Source organism: Maylandia zebra, linkage group LG1 (assembly GCF_041146795.1).
Source record: "Maylandia zebra isolate NMK-2024a linkage group LG1, Mzebra_GT3a, whole genome shotgun sequence".
In the NCBI taxonomy this organism is placed as follows: Eukaryota; Metazoa; Chordata; class Actinopteri; order Cichliformes; family Cichlidae; genus Maylandia; species Maylandia zebra.
In genome coordinates, this window is record NC_135167.1 from 44383434 (window position 1) to 44404231 (window position 20798).

The 20798-nt window shown below is 45.4% G+C and overlaps 1 protein-coding gene across 3 annotated transcripts in view; it reads left to right on the forward strand.

Moving 5' to 3' along the window:
- Nucleotides 1-20798, forward strand: part of adamts17 (ADAM metallopeptidase with thrombospondin type 1 motif, 17) — a 101647-nt gene that overhangs the window by 55996 nt on the left and 24853 nt on the right. For all 3 annotated transcript variants that reach the window (XM_076887203.1, XM_076887201.1, XM_076887207.1), the window contains 5 exons: nucleotides 1965-2066; nucleotides 2215-2360; nucleotides 3070-3236; nucleotides 6253-6380; nucleotides 10143-10263. In XM_076887203.1, the coding sequence (XP_076743318.1) occupies nucleotides 1965-2066; nucleotides 2215-2360; nucleotides 3070-3236; nucleotides 6253-6380; nucleotides 10143-10263 (664 nt within the window). The remainder of the gene's footprint in view (nucleotides 1-1964; nucleotides 2067-2214; nucleotides 2361-3069; nucleotides 3237-6252; nucleotides 6381-10142; nucleotides 10264-20798) is intronic.

Genomic DNA, 20798 nt, shown 5'->3' on the forward strand with positions numbered 1-20798 from the left:
AATCTTCCCATAAATAGCAAAATAGTTTAATGGTTGCTTTTTTTAAAAAACTCTTCAGAAAGTACTATTCTGACTATTCTCATAATAAAAATAAGACACCTTGTCCCATGCTTCCCGCTTTGTGCTTTTGGATGAAGCAATAACAAGACACCATCCTTTTAAATTACCGTATTTCCCGGACTACAAAGCGCACCTGAATATTAGCCGCACAAGCTAAAATCAGGGGAAAATCCTGTTTTGTACATACATTAGCCGCACCTGACTAAAAGCCGCAGGTGTTTCAATGTTGACTTATCATATGTAAGAGAATATGCACAAAGGGAATTGTCAGGAAAGAGATGGCTGTTTGGAGACACACCCCTTTTATTAATATTTTGAAAAACAAGTTATGGGTACATATTTGCACATGTAGTACATAACAGTAACCTACAGCACACCAGAAAAATAGATTCAGACTACCTTTTAGGCTCAGGTGCAGTGACACAGCTTTAACAAGAAGAAAAGTCAGTCATTCACCATCTTTCTCTTCTTCCTGCGCACTGAAACCACCAAAGTCCTCTCCTCCAGTGTCGGAAACGAACAGGCTCTCCGCTTCTCTCCTTCGTTGTCACTTTCAAAACCAAAGAAATCCTCGTTGTCAGTGTCGGAGTCGAACACCCTCAGAAGGGCCGTGGCGGTGTCCTCCTCTCCATCAGGCAGCAGTCCAGCCCAAATGACTATGTGAATGGGTTCAGGCAACAATTTATTTGTTGCAGGTGAGCTGGCAAGGGAGACATTGGTTGCATCACCGGCTAAAATAAAAGAGAGATATGATCGCTGCGCTAAGTTGTGTGAGTTTAGTCCTTGGCTCTTTCTCCACTGGTGAGTTCACCATTATAGGCCAAGAACTATGTGATTTCAGCTCCTGGTCATCAGAAGTCGGTGAAGTTATTTCATGTTAATTTGTTAAAACCTTGTCATGTCTTCTCCTATTTGTCAAGGAGGAGATACAGTTGTCAGTCCCCTTTTGGTAGCTAGTGGAATCCGGACCATTTGCCTGAAGCTCAGGCTTGTAAACTCATTTTGAAATACAGTATCTGTGTTTGCTAGGTGATGTGCTTTCTTGCACAGATTGAGTGGAGCATGACCTTGATGTAGGGGATGCACAGCCTATTTTCCAGCATTTTTAGTTTGTCTTTGGAACCATAAATGTCTAGAAGCTGAGGTGGAGTACATGCTCCATGGTTGTTGGTGCAAAAGAGTGAAAGAGGAAAAGTTTTATTGTGGTTTGATCAGAAAATGTTACTGACAGGTGCATTGTCAAAAAGAGCACATGAAGTGACAGCTTTTATTACTTGATCTTGGTTGTATTCCTAGAATGTGATGGCATTTGGCTTGAGGAATGCAAAAGCCATCTTTCAGCACCATATTGGTGGGTTGATGGACAGTGTAGTATATTTACATGATTTGGTGGTTAGAGATATGCACACCGACCACTAGGATATTGTTTCTCAAACTTTTTCAATAATGTCCTTCAAATATTTTTGCCTGTGACCAGCTGATAGCATTTTTAGTATGAAAAGTAAGGGTCTAACAATTCCACAAAACCATTTGTTTTCATTGGAAGAAATTAACAAAATTAATGGTTTAAAAATACTGTATGTATAAAAATCTTCCTCTCACCCGCTGGGGATGACGTGCATGTGTTGAAGCTCGAGTTGTGGGGGAGACAGGTCCCTTTTTCCTTTTCGTTTTTCTGTCTAATATATTTATTATCTTGTCATCGGCAGTAGATGCTCATATGCTTTGTTTTTATTGTGGGATGTTAACAAGAAGTTTTGTGTTTACTTTACTGACTAAAAAGACAAGAGAAAAGAAACAATATGTTTTGAAAGAGTTTGGTGGTAAATTAATCGAAACATTGAACATATTATGTTAACACCCGCATTTATGTGGGAATTCATGTTATCATCTTTATGTCTCAGCACCTCATGTGTGCTGGGCTGTGGTGCTTAATAGAGGGAGAGACATCCTGCAAGACTAAACTGGATCCTCCCCTGGACGGAACGGAGTGTGGGGCAGACAAGGTAGGACTGTTTTGCTCAAAAACAATCTGCATCCATTCACCAATCCTCAGAGCTACAGGTCGTTCAGGCCAGTAGCTTATATTGCGTGTTAGCTTGAAAAAATTACGAATAAAGTATTTGTGAAAACATCTCAATATGTTTTTGTCAGTGGTGCAGGGCAGGCGAATGTGTCAGTAAGACTCCCATCCCTCAGCATGTGGATGGTGACTGGAGTCCATGGAGCCAGTGGAGCTTGTGCAGCAGGACCTGTGGTACTGGAGTCCAGTTCAGACAGAGGAAATGTGACAACCCTCCGTACGTCACCAGTTTGTCTGTGTATTTGCTTACTAATGTTACACGTTCGCCTACCTGAGACCAGAAAGCAAAGAGGGGGCATTTTGTTATGATTTCAAATTTGGTCTCATTAACATCACAAGTATTTGAAGTTAATATAACTGAAAAATTAAAATATTGCAAAAACTTTTCTTTTGTGAATGAATCTCAAAGGTAAACTTTAACATATCTCGAGATTTTTTTGTTTCATTTTAATTTTGATGGTGGCTTTTATCCCACAACAATTCAAAGGTAAGTATGCCAGATGATTAGAATATTTCATGAGATCAGTCTACAAAGGATTTAAAGCACCGAAATGTCCAATTTCTGAAAAATGTATTCATTTATATATTACATATGCTGACTGTGAAACAGAAACACTGCAGCTGCTGATTAAGACCACAAGCTAATATAAAGTGTGGTCACATAGCAAGGGTCTTTTTGCAATCAGAAGAGGTGTCCCCTTGCTGGCTATTAAAAAGAAGTATGAGGTTTAAGGCACTTTGCAGGTATTAATCTACTGAATAAGGTTTAAATAAATACTGCTTTTAGTACTAAAAAGGTCCTTACAGGCATTATGAAATGTATGTAATGCTTACATGTGTTACTTTAATACTAACGCTCCAGTCTTCTTGTTTTCTAAACTAAGTGTTCACACTGTATGTGTTTGTGTGCGTGTGTGTGGGCACAGACCTGGTCCAGGTGGGCGACACTGCCCACAGGCCAGTGTGGAACACAAGGCCTGTGAAGCCCCTCCCTGTCCCAAGGGGTCACCCAGCTTCAGAGATTTGCAGTGTCTATCCTATAACCAACAAGCCAACAAGAAGGGCGGCATGCTGACTGCTATTGTTAATGACGGTGAGTTCCATAGAACGTCGTACTGCACAGTTACAATCATTACAATCAGTGCCTTTCAATAGTGTGTTTGTAAAACTCTGAAGCACATCAGCAGTTTATAAATTTGTCTGGAAGCATGTCTGGGCATCAGATTTCAAAACTATGGCAATGCTTTTCAAATCATATATTGTCATGTGTGGTGCGAGCGGAGCTGAATCAGAACCAGACGGTGTGGAGGCCTCTGGCAGAGACAGAGCTGGTTGGAGCTGCGTAGTGCACACAGTCCACTCAGGACACTTCTCAGGCTCGGACAGCAATGCCGAGTAAGTAGCTGGCTGGATAAGCTCGCCCAATTCCCCAGCAGACAACAGAGGAGGCTGGGTTGGCTTGCCTGAGCTCTCAGTGGAGACAGGAGGCTAAGACTGCCCGGCTGAGCTTCAAGCGTAGACAGACGACTGAACAGGCTGAATGGATTCAAGAACTCTGGGGTCCAGACGTGGCTGACGCCTCTCTGGACCCCTGCGGCTAATGCTTGGCCTCGTCCACCACAGCTGGAAAACTCAAAAACCAATCTTATTTGTGGTCATCTATCGTCCACCTGGGCCTTACACAGAGTTTCTGTCTGATTTCTCAGACTTTTTATCTGATTTAGTTCTCGCTGAAATAATGCTTAAAATGACAGCCTCAGCACGGCATTCGTTAATAGACTCATTTGGTTTCTCTCAAAATGTAAAAGAACCCACCCACCAATTTAATCACACACTTAACAGTGTTTCCCGAAAACCCTCTCCTGTCTGATCATTTCCTGATAACATTCATCAGGAGGAGTAGGCTTCATCACAGCAGATCTTTCTGAAAGCGCTGTAACTAAGTTTAAGAATATAATCCACCCACTGTTATCATCTTCAATGCCCTGTACCAACACAGAGCAGAGCAGCTATCTGAACGTTACTCCAACAGAGGTCGATTATCTTGTTAATAATTTCACCTCCTCACTACGTACGACTCTGGATACTGTAGCTCCTGTGAAAACTAAGGTCTCTAATCAGAAGTACCTGACTCCGTGGTATAATTCTCAAACACGTAGCCTAAAGCAGATGACTCGTAATCTGGAGAGGAAATGGCGTGTCACAAATTTAGAGGATCATCATTTAGCCTGGAGAAATAGTTTTTTGCTTTATAAGAAAGCCCTCCGCAAAGCCAGAACATCTTACTATTCATCACTGATTGAAGACAATAAGAAGGTTTCTCTTCAGCTCTGTAGCCAGGCTGACAAACAGTCAGAGTACTATAAAGGTTGTCCTTTAGGTGATTGTTGTTGTCATTTGGCGCTATATAAATACACAGAGGATAATGAGGGAAAAACAGCTGGGACTAATTACATATAATAAGACAAGGAAGCAAAAGTGAAAACACTGAACACAGGAAGTGTCAAAATCAAACAGGAATCATGACACATTCACAAAGACGTGGACTTGACACTGTGACATGGAGACTGACAGAGGAGAGCGTGGAGCACGGAGACCACGAAACAAGTGAGACCCAGCAAAACACCGAGACAGAAACCTAAAGACTGAAACTATAACATAAGCACAAGACCATAAAGAGAACTGTGGGTCACAGAGCACCGTGACATATATCATATGTAACTCTTAATCCATAATGTCAGTAACATGAGTGGTTAGGTTAATGGATCATATTGGATTATGCTTTGTTTATCCCAATATCTGCTCCCACAGTTTTAGCCATTAACAAGCCAGTACTGAGTCTGGGATGGGTACACTGCTGTGTACGAGGCATTCGTTTAAAAATATTGTAGTTTTGAATTGGGGCAAACCAATCAACTCAACTGATTTGGATGCCAGCACAAATATATTAAATAAGTTAAATGTGAGAGCATCCTCTGGAGCAGGGGTCCCCAACTCCAGGCCTTGAGGGCCGGTGTCCTGCAGGTTTTAGATGTGTCCTTGATCCATCACAGCTGATTCAAATGGCTAAATGACCTCCTCAACATGTCCTGAAGTTCTCCAGAGGCCTGGTAATGAGCTAATCATTTGATTCAGGTGTGTAGACCCAGGATGAGATCTAAAACCTGCAGGACACCGGCCCTCGGGGACCCCTGCTCTAGACCCCTGGGTGATTGGATCCCAGAGGTACAGAACAGGTAAGAAAAACCACTTAAATCACTCCAGTTGGAGTGTAAAAAGTAAAAGCTCACACTGTATGCACAGAACTGTTAGGTAAAGTCCTCCAGTCATGTTTTTTCTGAATAACTACATTACTCGTTTTTCCAGAATAACACTGAATACAGTTTTTACCCCTTAGCTGAAAATCTTGTGAATGTGATAACTTGAGAACAAAGCGAAGGGAATTTTAAATTGATACCATAAGTGTATCTACTGGACAGCTAAGGGATAGAACTGGCAGCTGCCCGTATTTTTTTAATTATACTGAATGTAGAAATGTACATCCCCAATTCCACAAAAGAAAAAAGGAGGCTGTGTAAAATGCCAATAAAACTGAGCAAACATGTAATTTATTCCCAAGAGAACACAGGAAATATGTGAGACATTTTACTATTTCATGAAAAATATTAGCTTCCTTTTAATTTGATGGCAGCAACACTTATCGGGAAAACAAATGGCTGGAAAATGAAGTGGTACTAAAAAGAAACCGTACAAAGAACAATTGAAACTAATTAGGTTGGATGGTACCAGGCTGAGTTTCACCAATCAGTTTAAAAACTGCAGCTACAAATTCTAGAAAGATTTCTGTGAGTAATTCATCATCTATAGTACATAATGTAATCAACAGAAATCAGTACTGGATGCCTGTGATCTTCAGCCTGTCAGGCAGCAATACATTAAAAGCTGACACGACTCTGTCACTGAATACTTTTAGAAGTCATTGTTTGGGAACCCAGTTCACCATGCCATTAATATTTCTATTATTTTGAATTAACACCGGCTCAAAATCAGACTTGACTGTCATACATGCATACATCTTACAACTGGATTTTGTGTGTGTTTATGAGCAGATAAGCCATGCATGTTGTTCTGCAGCCCAGTGGGCCGAGACATCCCAGTTCTGATGGCTGACAGAGTAATGGATGGGACTCCCTGTGGACCGTATGAGGTGGACCTGTGTGTTAATGGAAGATGTCAGGTACATATGTATCCAATATTGCACATATGTGATGAAATAGACCACATACAGTTTGACTTCTTTCCATTCGTGACTTCTGTCTTCTGGGGACCTCCCAGCTCTAGATAGATTCAGTAATTCCCGAGCAAAAAAAAAAGCTTTGGGATGTCACTGTGACATACTACACCAGCTGAGCGCATAGCTGGACTGGCCATTGGGCATACCGGTGGGCCGATGGTGATTTTTCATTTCTGTTTGTTTGTTTTTGTAACGGTATAAAGAATGAAAGGTGGTGAATTAGCCAATTGGTCATGATCAACTGTGGGCTGGAGAAATTACAACACATCCGTATTGAGGTGAAAAGGAACGTGATCCGTCCCGTACTTCAGCTAGAATGGAAAAAAAAGACACAAAGCTGGAGTTATTCTGTCTTTGCTGCACAGCTGCCTCTTCTCCCATTCTCTCCCTCTCCTATCAGCTGATCGGCTTTTCTCTCTTGTTTATTTATCGCCCACTTTGCGCCAAAAAGAGGAAACCAGCAGATGTCGCGCTAAACAACAGAAGCACGTTTAAGCTTGATCAGCTGTTAGAATTTATTTAATATCACTTTCTAGTATCAGCTGATGTTTGCTGGAGCCACAGCTGTAAAGCTGCTGGTCATGATATTGGTTTGGAAACATGAAGGTGATCCACTGTATACAAATCCTACATATATACCAACAAGACAGTGTACATCACTGTCACAACAGCGTTTGTTTTAGTTCAAAGGCTTTATGGTTTTTCCTGTAACACCTGGTGGTGTAGTCGGACGATTTTTTGTCCCAGTCCAGCCCTGGCTATTTGGGTGGTCAAGGCGCAGACTCCCAGCACATCATTTTCAAACCCCCTGCGGTCTTTCGCTACTTGGGTTAAACACGATATATAAGTCACTTAGATAACTGCTAAATGTTAATGTTTGGTTTATTTCAGTGTTTGATTTGTTCATGAGTAAATCGGTTTGGCTGAGATTAAAGTTCAGCTTCATAACTGGACCGTTTTAAGTCTTACCTGTCACCATCCTCCCTACTCTGGTCTCTTAAAGAGCACTTAGCAGAAATATTAAACAGCCTAACTAATAGGATTACCACTTCCCATCAGCAATATTAGGGAACCACCCCCCCACCCTCTACCTCACAATGCTTAATCAACATAATCAACTTTAATTTAATGCATGTGTAAAACAAATACACAGAAATCAATTATTTTTCTACAATATTTAAATGGACTCAACATCTTTCTTCAACAGAACTGCAGACTGCACAGATGGTACAAGTACTATAGCTTAGTGTATATTAGACTTAACAGTTACTATATACAGTAATGGACTTCTATACATGTAATCAGATGACCATTTTGGTTAAGATTAAGAGAATTATTATTTATTAAAAGTTAGTCATTTTTAATGAAATAACAAAGAAAATTATTTCCTTGTGCCCTCCTCTCCCTGTTAATGCCCTACCTGGGCCCCTGGCAACACTTTGCTAGACCCGCCCCTGCACAGTTACCAGCTGTCAGCTACATAAAAAAAGGATCCTGGTGTTATTTGTCTCTCAGAAACAGTTCATAACTTCAACTCATTCATGTCACCTAAAAGGTAAACCTGTTTCTCCATCACCTGTTCAGCTCTGATGATTCAGTAAGGACATCTCCTGGTTTCATGTTTCCCTCTCACCACATATCCAAACCGACATCATGACCAGCAGCTTTACAGCTGTGGCTCCAGCAAACATCAGCTGATACTAGAAATTAATATTAAATAAATTCTAACAACAGCTGATCAAACGTGCTGCTGCTGTTTATCCGCTGGTCTCCTCTTTCTGGCATGAAGTGGGCGATAAACAAATAAGTAAGACGGGACTTGCGACAGAAAAGCCAATCAGCTGATCATTGATCAGTTTCTTAATTGAAGTAGCAACAAGGAGGGAGGGGAGAGAATGAGAGAAGAAGAGGCAGCTGTGCAGCAAAGACAGAATAACTCCAGCTTTGTGCCTTTTTTCATTCTAGCTGATGTACGGGAAAAATCGCTTCCTTTTCGCCTCAATATGAAACTCCGATGGCCAGTCCAGTTGTGGCTCCATATATCAGTTGTTAAGGTAAACATTGAAATACTATGCAAACATTCAGAGATGCACTTACACACTTGTTTTACTTCTCTGGGATAGTTTTCTCTGAGATGAAATGCTGCGGTTTGGAAGCAGGTAGCAAGGCTCCAAATGCTCCACCAGACCACTGACATTTCTTGCAGACAACAGCAGCTCTATCACATACTGCTCTGATGCGCTGAGCTGGGTTAGGCCAAGTAGCGCCTTTTGTGAGGTGATTTTGTGATACTTCGGATCGGATAACGTTTTTTATTTCTCTCCGATATCCAATCCAGTAATTTAGGTCAGTATCGCACCGATACGTAATATCGGATCGGTCCATCTCTAATTTTCACGTACTTTACATTTGTTTTGTAGTTGTGTGTCTTATTTTGAAATAAATATTTAGGCGTTACCATATCGACCAAAGGGGGAGAGAGGAGGATGTTACTCTCAATGTTGTTGGCGCATTTCAGGAGGACACTTCTAATAAAGTTACACAATTACGCCGTGAATTTGCGTTGATTATTATATTTTCAAAATACCACAGTTTTTGTTTTGGTCATATCATTTTATTTTGTTGTATTTATTCACGAAACGTTAAGGCCGGTCCGTGAAAATATGTGTGAAATATGTGAAAACGATGTGCCGGGAGCCGCGCCTTGACCACTTTCGGAGATGTCTGGTGGGTAACAGGCATCTCCGAAAACGTTAGAGCACTTTTGCAAATATGTCTTGATGAATCGAGCAGATATTTGAAGTTTACGCAGCACCATTCTCGACTGAAAATATTTTAAAAGTTTATTTTGTGATCCAGAAAGAGTAATATTTCAAACTCCGCCATTGTGCGTCCCTCCGCCACTGCCTCGTTTGAGTGTTGGACGAAATGCATTCTGGGATGCTGCATTTCGTCATTTCGAGCTGATTGGAGACCAAAACAACCAATCAGATTTTTTTGCATCCAAGTCTGTGATTGGCTGGTTTTGTGGCACAAACATAACGGTGTAGAGAAAGAGTTGAACGTCCACGGGCAGAAATGTTGAGAGCGTGAGCGACACGTTGCAAGCGAGCGCAAATGCAAAAACTGAGCGAGAGGGGCTGCTGTGTCTGTGTGGATAATAGCAAACACTGAAATACATTTTTTGCAGGCAGCAATGAAGTTTGTTCACTCAAATTTAGCTTTTCTTCTCTCAAAATAAATTTCTCCTCAAAATGCAACACTTGCACCTGCAAATAGTTTTTACGTGCGCTCAGAATAGTGGCACAAAAATGACGCCATAGTGGGAGGCTTGTTTTTTTTAAATCCTGGCATGTGAGTAATGGCATGCTAGGAGAGAGGCAAAGAAATAGACTAATTAATATTGATCTTTATTTTAATGGGCTGCAGTTTCTGTTTACCTAAGAAATTCCTGTTCTTTTTCAGTCCTAACAATAAAAACAATAAAAAGACCTCAATTATTTACTGTTAAATTATGGTTAATTATATCATTTATTTCATCTGTTAACATTGTGGTAAACTCATTCCATGCTCAAGGTAATATACAATCCTTTTGGCGACTGCTGTGTGTTGACCTAAGGATATAATTTTACATATGCATACAAAGATGTAAATTGTAATGTACTTCCTCCATTTTACAGTTGGGTTTTGTTTTGTTATGGACAGAAAATCGGCTGTGACAGCATCATTGGCTCATCTGCTAAAGAGGACCGCTGCGGTGTTTGTAATGGAGATGGACGGTCCTGTAAAATAGTGACAGGGGACTTCAACCACACTAGGGGAATGGGTGGGTATATATTTTTTCATGTCTAGCTAGTATGCTGCTCAGATGTTTTTTTGTAGTTCTTTTTTTTAACAAGTACCCAGTCTTTGCCATTGACTCCTGGTTTGATGTGGTTTGATGGGTTGTTTAAATTGATTCTTCCAAAAGCGATCCTAAGTAAATATTTCAGGTGAAACCAACATATTCTAATGTTTTCTGTTTTATTAAAATTTTACAATGGTATATTATATTGGCCTTCAACTTAAAGTCACACCCATTTATAAACGTGACATGATGGATGTTTCTGTCTTTGCATTTGCTTCTTTTCCAACACAATGAGATGCAAGTTAATTTTAGTCAGTTTAGTCATTTTGGTATTCAATATGTATTGTTTATTTGGTTACATTAATGGACCAATGTGCCTTTCTTTAGTTAGTAAAATTGTCCCTGGTTTTTATTTACTGCTCACCAGTTACTTTAATAGTTGAGAGATTATTAGATGTAAAATTCTAAGCATGCGCATGTGTTTACTAGGGCTGGGTATCATCACTGATTTCTAGAATCGATTCAATTCCGATTCACAAGGTCCTGAATTGATTCGATCCACGATTCGATTTGAATCAGGTAAATTTTGCCTCAGACAGTCAGAAATATTATAATTCTGATCACTTATCAGTACATATCTATATTTTTATATCTACTGTCCTGGATCTCCAGTCCAGGACATCGAGATCAATATCCATAAATCGATAATCAAAACCCACCCCTGGTGTTTTTACCCCCACACATTTAAACACTCCCCTCAAGCATCTGCGTACACACCTACACAACCACACACATACACTTGTTTTTTATATTTTAGTGAGGACATCTAATTGACATAATGATTTCCTTAGCCGCTTACCCTAAACCTAACCATCAAAAGTGAATGCCTAACCCTAGCCCTTATCCTAAACCTAACTGTAACCCAAATGACCTGCGGTCTCTGCGCTTCAGCACTTTGCAGTGCACAATGCTCAGCAGCACTGCAGCTGGCTCTCTGCTCCAGCAGCTCTCTCTCCTCTCCAGTCCAGCTGCTTCTGAAATACAGAATGTATGATTAGATGATGCTCACCGGCTGCGAAAACCAGCCTTCCTTTTTTTTTTTTTTTTTTGGCCTGTCCCGTTTGGCTCTTTTGCATCAGAATTGTTGTCTAAAGGCAAAGAAAGATGCCCAACGGATTTACTTTACCAAACTGACCATCCCAGCCTTGCCGTAATGGTCCATTTGATTCACCTTTTATTGTTTATTTTATTTTCACTTACTGAATACGGGACAGACTTGACTGGGGGAAAGAAGGGGAGAAAGAAAGAGGGAAAGAGAAACAGCTGAGAAGAGGGACGGGGGAGAAGGGCAAAAGACAAAAACCAACAGAACGGGCAGAGAAAAAAAAAATGCATATATCAATCACCTGGATCACCTGCTGAGAAAGAAAAAAGAAAGCAAGCAGAAGAGAACAAGAGTAATACAATAAACAACATCACAATGATATATGGGAATATGACAGTAAATACTAAATATTAAACATTATTGTGCAGCACATAAGATCAACAGAACACAGTGTGCTTTGAGGTAGGAGCCAAAAAGGGTGTAGTTTGTGGGTGTGATCACCCGTGTGTACACCTGTGAGCATGGACGCGCTTGTTTTTAAAAGGTTCCTTCATGTAATGATCTGCTAGAGGGTGTGGGGGGGCCACAGCCCCGTCCTCCAGGGCATGAAGCAGGTATGGAGGAGATCAAAACTCCAGACATCCAGAGGCCCCCAGAACACAAGAGACCAAGGAAGACCAACAGAGGGGCAGCTGCGCCACTGTCCCAGAAAGAGCTGAGGAGAGTCCCAGATGAGGGCTCACTCAGCAGCCGCGGAGCAGAAGCCAGGGGGAGTTGCAGTGACGCGCCCGTGAGCTCCGCCGGCAGCCAGCTGCGCCTGAGTGACCGAGCCCCAGGCCGAGAGGCCGGGGGCACCCCACCTCCGAAGTGGCCCGAGCGAGCCCCAGGCTCCAGGCCCCGATAAGCAGCCGCCAAGGAGTGAGCCGGTGTGTACCTGGACGCCCATCCCCGGACACAAAGAACCACCAACGCACCGATGTCTGAGGGGGTCCGCCACTGGCAGGGGAAGTGGTGGTAGGGGGAGATAGGCCTCCAAACCTTGGAGGGCCTGAGATGTCCCCAGAGAGGTGGCGCCTGACACCCAACCTGACATATAGACACAGACATACAGGCACACACAGATACAAACATCCATCCAAGGCACAATCCCGCCCCCCGTTTGGCAAATCTGATCACGCCGCCATCTTCCTCATGCCAAAATACAAACAAAGGCTGAAACAGGAAGTTCCGGTTCAGAGGAAGGTCGCGCGCTGGACGGATCAATCGGTGGCCGCGTTACAGGACGCACTCGATGACGCAGACTGGGGCATGTTCAGAAACAGCTCCGACGATGACGTCAACGTGTTTACAGAAGCGGTTGTGGGATTCATCGGGAAACTAGCGGACGATACCGTGGAGACAAAGACTATCACAACGTTTCCCAACCAGAAGCCGTGGGTGGATAAAACCATCCGCGACGCTCTGAGATCCCGCACCGCTGCCTACAACACGGGACTCATGACGGGGGACATGGACCCGTACAAAGCCGCGTCATATAACGTGCGGAGGGCGGTGAAAGAGGCGAAGCAGCGCTACGGGAGGAAACTAGAGTCACAACTCCAACAGAGTGACTCTAGGAGCCTGTGGCGGGGACTAAGGACAATAACGGACTATAAAGCACCAACAACCGGTATGACGAACGCGGCCGTGACTCTGGCAGACGAGCTGAACACTTTCTATGCTCGCTTCGAGGCTGCAGCTAAGGACTCCAACAATGCTAGTGTTAGCGGCGCTAACGGCTGCAGACAGGAAGATACTGCCAGCACCGGAAACTTGCTCGTCATCTCCGAGCATGAAGTAAGGAGAGCCTTCAAGAGAGTGAACACCAGGAAAGCAGCAGGACCAGACGGCATCCCAGGTCGTATCCTAAGAGACTGCGCATACCAGCTAGCTCCTGTGTTCACTGAGATATTCAACATCTCTTTATCTCAGTCGGTGATCCCCACATGCTTCAAAGAGTCCATCATTGTTCCTGTCCCGAAGAAACCCCACCCTGCTTCTCTCAATGACTATCGCCCTGTAGCCCTCACCTCAGTAGTGATGAAGTGCTTTGAACGCCTGGTCAGAGACTTCATCATTTCTTCACTACCAGACACACTGGACCCACTACAGTTCGCTTACCGTCCAAATCGTTCCACAGACGATGCCATCTCTCATCTCCTCCACACATCACTCACTCACTTGGACACTAGAAGGGGGAATTATGTTAAAATGCTCTTCATAGACTACAGCTCTGCATTTAACACCATAATTCCCTCCACACTCACCACCAAGCTGGAGCATCTGGGACTCAGCTCATCTATGTGTCAGTGGCTCTCCAACTTCCTAACTGGCAGACCACAGGCAGTAATGATGGGCGGACATGTCTCAGCCTCCACCACTCTCAGCACTGGAGCCCCCCAGGGGTGTGTTCTGAGCCCCCTGCTGTACTCTTTGTACACATATGACTGTGTGGCCACTACCAGCTCCACCACCATCATCAAGTTTGCTGACGACACCGTCGTGGTGGGCCTGATCTCTGATAACAACGAGACGGCCTACCTGAAGGAGATTAGGAATCTGGAGAACTGGTGCCAGAGGAACAACCTCCTTCTAAACGTCAGTAAGACAAAGGAGCTGATAGTGGACTTCAGCACTAAGCAGGAGAGGAACTACCAGACCCCCGTCATCAACGAGTGCCCAGTGGAGAGAGTGGACAGCTTCAAATACCTCGGAGTTCACATCACGCAGGACCTGTCATGGTCCTGTCACATCAACACCGTGGTGAAAAAGGCCCGTCAGCGTCTCTACCACCTCAGACGCTTGAGAGACTTCCAACTGCCCTCCAAGGTGCTCAGGAACTTTTACTCATGCACCATAGAGAGCATCCTGGCAGGAAACATCTTAACCTGGTTCGGGAACAGCACCATGCAGGACAGACGAGCTCTACAGAGGGTTGTGCGGTCAGCTGAGCGCACCATCCGCTCCGAGCTCCCTGACCTGCACTCAATCTACAGCAGGCGGTGCTGGACCAAGGCCAGGAAGATCGTGAAGGACCTCAGCCATCCCAACAACAGACTGTTCTCTCTGCTGAGGTCAGGAAAGCGATTCCGCTCCCTGAAGACCAACACAGAGAGACTGAGGAGGAGCTTCTTCCCGCAGGCGATACGGTCTCTCAATCACACCACCACACAGTACTGACCCACACATACAGTTCTTACACACACACTGGACTTTCTGGACTTTGGTTTTGCACAACACTGGTCACTATATTCTTCATTTCCGGTTAATACTTGTACAGCTGCTGTTATTGTGTATATATTTATTTATATTTAGATTTCTTCATACATTCTTATATAGTTCTATATTGTGTATTGTGTATTTTGTTGTACAGTTATTTTATTTTCAACTTTAATTTATATATTTTATCTTATTCTTCCCAGTTAAATTTACCCTTCATTCTAATTTGTGTTGTACAGTTATTTCATTTTTAACCTTAATTTATATTTTATTCCTTCCTAGTTAAATTTACCCTTTTTAATTTTTCATATTTATTTCCTATCTTATTCATAGCCTTTTCCTTTTTTGTTCTCTTTAGGTCACGAGCAGTTGTCCAAGCATTTCACTACATATCGTACTGTGTATGACTGTGTACGTGACAAATAAAATTTGAATTTGAATTTGAAATTTGAATTTGAATTCCCACCCTCATGCTCTCATATGCACTTACTCCACACTCAACCAACGTGGAGACAGACATAAAGAGACGCTGTACACACGATCACACTCCCCAAGCGTACTCTACAAACCGGGTCTAGGTGCCCCCGCCCCTGGAGGGGGGAACTGCACCCAGTCCCAGGTGGTGTTACCCTTTTCCCTGCGGTGGGGGGAGGCAGACCGCCCCGACTCCGCAGCAGCAGGAAGGCTCCACACTCCAGACCGCAGTCGGACGGCCAACTCCTCCTCCTAGTCCTAGCCCCCCTGCTCCAGCAGGTCGCAGAGAATGGGGGTGAGAGAAGACTCCAAACCTCCCTCCACCCGCTCATTGTAGTGTTGATGCATGTGTGTTCTAAGGTGCATTTAAAACCCAGGAGGGCTTGGAGCCTTCCTTGACACCACACCCTGAACCCACTGCTCCACTCCTCCCCTGCATAGAAGCCACCAACCACACTCCGCTACACACCCCCACCACCCAACTTAGGGCAGGGACCCATCCGCGCCCACCTCCCCCTAGAGTGGGAGGGGAAATCTGCCAGGATCATCTGCACCCCTGCTTCCAGTAAAGTCACTTTGAACTTTAAAGGCTTGAGGGCCAGATACCGCCGTGTGATCCGGGTGTTGGCATCCTTGATGCGGTGGAGCCATTGCAGTGGCGCGTGATCAGAGGGTGAAACGGTGGCTCAGGAGGTAATAACATAGGCAGTCGACCACCCACCAGATGGCCAAGCACTCCTTTTCCATGGTCCTGTACCCGGCATCCCACTCTGACAGTTTCCAGCTGTTACCTCCTGTGACAAAATAGCCCCCAGCCCTCTGACGTTAAGCTTTCTTCCACTGCACAAATGGAGCCTTGCACTGCTTCCTACACCGGACCAGATCTAGGGCACCCTTTCGGCTGAGGTCTGTCAAGGGGGCTGGTCACCTCTGCAAAATGGGCACGAACTGGCGGTAGTAACCGGCCAGCCCCAAAAACCGCCTCACCTCCTTTTTTGTCTTAGGACACGAGCAAGATGCAATGGCTGCTGTTTTATCCATCTGTGAACGTACCTGCCCGCTTCCCAAGTGGTACCCTAAATATTGTAACTCCCTCAGTCCAACTGCACACTTCTTTAGGTTGGCCGTGAGTGCCTCCTGCCTCAGGGACTCCAGGATTGCGGCCACCTGCTACACATGCTCCGCTCTGGTGTTGTCATGGATGATAACATCCTCCAGGTAGGCGGCAGCATATGCAGATGCAGCACCCGGTCCATGAGGCACTGGAAAGTGGCAGGGGCTCCAAACCAGCCAAACGGAAGTGTGACAAAATCGTACAAACCGTATTGGGTGGCCGTTTTTTCCATAGACAAAGGAATCTGCCAGTAGCCCTTGGTTAAATCCAGCGTCGTAAAAAGTAAGTAGTGCCTAACCGGTCAAGGAGCTCATCCATCTAGGGCATGGGATAAGCATCAAACCATGAGACCAAGTTCACCTTGCAGCACAGAACCGTATAGACCCATACTTCTTCACTACAAGAACTATGGGGCTACAGCAAGCGCTGTGCAACTCTTCTATTACTGCCAGCTTTAGCATTTGTGCCAATTCCTTTTTCACAGTCTGTCTGTTGTGCTTGGAGAAGAACAAACCGCTCTGCAAGCCGCTGTTGCAATGCAGCAACATCCGCTCTCTGGGCCTGTGTGAGATGGTCATCTCAATGGAGGGAGGCAGGAATAGAGGAATTCAGCACCACTGACCACAACTGTTCTCTTTCCTTAACCAGGCTAACCAGAGAAGTAGTTTCAGCCTCTCTCCATGCTTTAAGGAGGTTAACATGAAATATCTGTGTGGTTCCACCTCTGTCTGACCATACCACCTCATAGTCTACGTCCCACATTCGCCGTGTGACCATGAAAGGTCCTCCCCACTTGGTGAGTAACTTTGAAGTTTTAGAAGGGAGGAATACAACCCTTTATCTCCTGGTAAAAATTGCCTGAACCTAGCCCCTCTGTTGTACAAGCGCTGCTGATGTTCCTGGGCCTGGAGCAAATTTTCTTGTGACAACCTCCCCAAAGTGAGCAGCTTTGCTTGCAGGTCCAGGTCGTGCTGATTCTCCTTTTCAGCCAGCCTCTGACTTTCCTCCCAGTTTTCTTTAATCAGGTCCAACACCCCCCGCGGCTTCCTGCCAAACAGTAACTCAAAGGGAGAAAATCCTGTGGAGCCCTGGGGCACCTCCTGCGCTGGAAATAACAGAGGGTCTAGCCAGCGATCCCATTTACGCGAAGGAACTTATGGATCATGGACTTTAGCACTAAAAAAGGCAGCATCTACCACAACATGTCCCGCCTGCTGCCACTCAGGGTGCCCCACCACCAGCCAAGAAGTCGGACTGCAAGAAGAAGCGGACTGCCTAACATCCCCCACGGGGAGATCGGAGCCGGACCAGCCCGGGCTCCAAGTTCACTCCAGGGCTCAGTTCCGGAGCCCGTTCGGAGAAATTTGTTCTGCCTCCACCTTTCAGCGCCTGGGACTCGAGTTGGATCCCACAGAGCGCATTTCAACAAAGAGATGACGAGACACTGTTCAGCTGAATCAAGCATGTCACAGTCTCACAAAAACACACTGTTTATTAAAAATTCACCCGTTGCATCCAGGCATGTTGCCAAGGGCACGGGAAAAATGTGTGAAAAACACAGAGTATGTTGAAAAACATAATGCCCCCACGCACCCAGACACCACCGGGGTCGATTCCCTCAGTGGTGTCCGGCCCCATGAGCACTGGTCAAGCGTGGGCCGCCCGCGCTGTCTTTGGGGCCGCTGTCAGCAAGAATAGAGAGATGGCGAGCTCTCGCTGCGCCAGAATGGGTTGTGAGGACATTAGAGCGAGACTATCGTTTACAATTCGCAACCACCCCTCCCAGATTTCACAGAGTGATTTTCTCTCTTGCAAAAGGCGAATCAGCCAGGATCCTGCAAGAAGAAATAACTGCCTTGCTATCAAAGGGAATAGTACGAGAAATACCCCAGGAGCACAGCCAATGCGGCTTTTACTCAAAGTATTTTCTCGTGCCAAAGAAGGGAGGGGGACTGTGTCCGATACTGGACCTACGGGCTCTGAATCAGTATCTGAGGTCATACAAATTCAGGATGTTGACGACCACCACTCTGCTGCATGTAGTGCGCCCAGGCGATTGGTTTACATCAAGAGACCTGAAGGACGCATATTTTCACGTCCCTATTTAACCGCCTGACAGAAAATTCCTGCGCTTTGCGTTTCAGGGCAGAATGTACGAGTACCAGGTCCTGCCGTTGGGTCTCTCACTGAGCCCTCGGGTATTTGTGAAATGCACAGAGGCAGCCATAGCCCCACTGAAGAGGCGGGGCATCTGCATAGCAACATACATAGACAATTGGCTGCTGATATCAGAGTCAGACAGCACACCAGGTTGACAGTGGATCATCTGATGGCTCTGGGTTTCACCATAAACTACCAAAAGAGTGTCCTGCAGCCAGCTCAGGCCATCTCTTTCATAGGAATAGCTCTAAACTCCACCTCATACCGAGCGTGTCTCTCTGTGGACAGAGTAAAAAAATGCTATCACATGCCGGCATTTTTCAGGAGGGAAGATATCTCCCATTCAGAAGATGCCTGCAGATGCTGGGATTAATGGCGTCTTCACTGACTTCCACTAGGCAGACTGCATATGAGGGAATTTCAGCGATGGCTTGCATCACTGAGACTCAATCAAAAGCGCCATACCCACCACCATATCAGAGTGACAGCAGACTGCACTGCAGCATTCCACTGTTGGAGAAATTCCACATTTCTCACTCAGGGGGTGTCACTGGGGGCTGTCACCACCAGGAAGGTGGTGACCACGGATGCGAGTCTCACGGGCTGGGGTGCCACTCACGAGGGCAGAGCAGTGAGTGGCAGCTGGGACTCACGACAGAGGGGTGCTCACATAAACTGGCTAGAATTGCTAGCAGCATTTCTAGCACTGAGACACTTCCTTCCCCTGTTGAGAAACCACCATGTTCTGATCAGAACAGACAACACCAACAGACAGGGCAGGTTACGGTCCCGTCCTTTGCACATGCTGGCTCGCAGACTGATCATGTGGAGCAGCATCAATCTGTTGTCACTGAGAGCTGCTCACATTCCAGGAGCTCTGAACTTGGGAGCAGACTTAATGTCCAGGAGGCTGGACACTGGCCTTAATTTCTCCCACTCTAACCAGAGTGAGAGAGAGAGAGAGGGCTAACAAGGATATTGATCGCCGCAAGGTGGACGAGGTCCCATTGGTTAGCGGAGATTATGCTCCTCTTGTGGAGCGAACCTTGGCCTCTCCCTCTCCGACAAGACCTAGTCTCCCAAGCCAGGGGCGAGATTTTTCACCCTCACCCCGAGCGCCTTGCCCTGTGGGCTTGGCCCGTGAGAGGTTGTTATAGCCACTAAGGGGCGACCATGGCTCAGGGGGTTGGGAAGCGTATCTGTAACCGGAAGGTCGCCGGTTCGATCCCCGGGCTCTCTGTCCTGGTCGTTGTGTCCTTGGGCAAGACACTTTACCCTACTTGCCTACTGGTGTTGGCCAGAGGGGCCGATGGCGCGATATGGCAGCCTCGCTTCTGTCAGTCTGCCCCAGGGCAGCTGTGGCTACAACCGTAGCTGCCTCCACCAGTGTGTGAATGTGAGAGTGAATGAATAGTGGCATTGTAAAGCGCTTTGGGTGCCTTGAAAAGCGCTATATAAATCCAATCCATTATTATTGTTATTATCATTATTATTATTATTCAGAGTGCTAGAGCCCCCTCCACAAGATCATTGTATGAGAACAAGTGGAGGGTATTTGAGGAATGGTGTGGAAAGTCTCACACTCTCTCCTTTCAGTGCTCCGTGACAACAATTCTCTCCTTTCTCCAAGAACTGTTAGATAAAGGAAAGGCCTTTTCCACGATTAAAGTATATCTAGCAGCCATTTCAGCCTGCCATGTGGGCTTCATGGATGGCCCAGTGAGCCATCATCCGCTAGTCTGCCGTTTCATGAAAGGGGCACGGCGGCTCCACCCAGTGTCTAAACCTCTCGTTCCCACGTGGGATTTATCCCTGGTGCTGGGGGCAGTTTCACAGCCACCATTTGAACCACTAAACCAGGTGGAAATAAAAATCCTGTCTTTGAAGACTGCATTGCTCCTGGCTCTCGCATCTGCGAAGCGTGTCAGTGATATTCATGCGCTGTCAGTACACAAAGAGTGCACCCGATTCACGCGGGATAACTCTAAAGGCACACTCAGGCCAAATCCGGCCTTTGTGCCCAAAAATCCTTATCTCCAATGCACCCCATTGGAGCTGGAAGCTTTTTGCCCTCCTCCTTTCTCCTCCCCTGAACAGGAGCGCCTACATGCTCTCTGTCCAGTTAGGGCTTTATGTACCTATATAGAGAGAACAAAGGCTTCCAGGAGGTCGGATCAGCTGTTTGTTTCCTGGGCTAAACCACATCTTGGCAAGCCCGTTAGAAAAAAACGCATTTCCCACTGGATTGTTGAGGCGATCCAATTGGCTTATTCCAGCACGAGTCTGACTTGTCTTCTCTGCCACTCTTGACTTCCTCATACAGCACCACAGTTCTATGCAACTATGCAAGTTGTAATCCTACAACTGTTTACAACTTGCATAGTTCCCATTTCTGTATAGCTG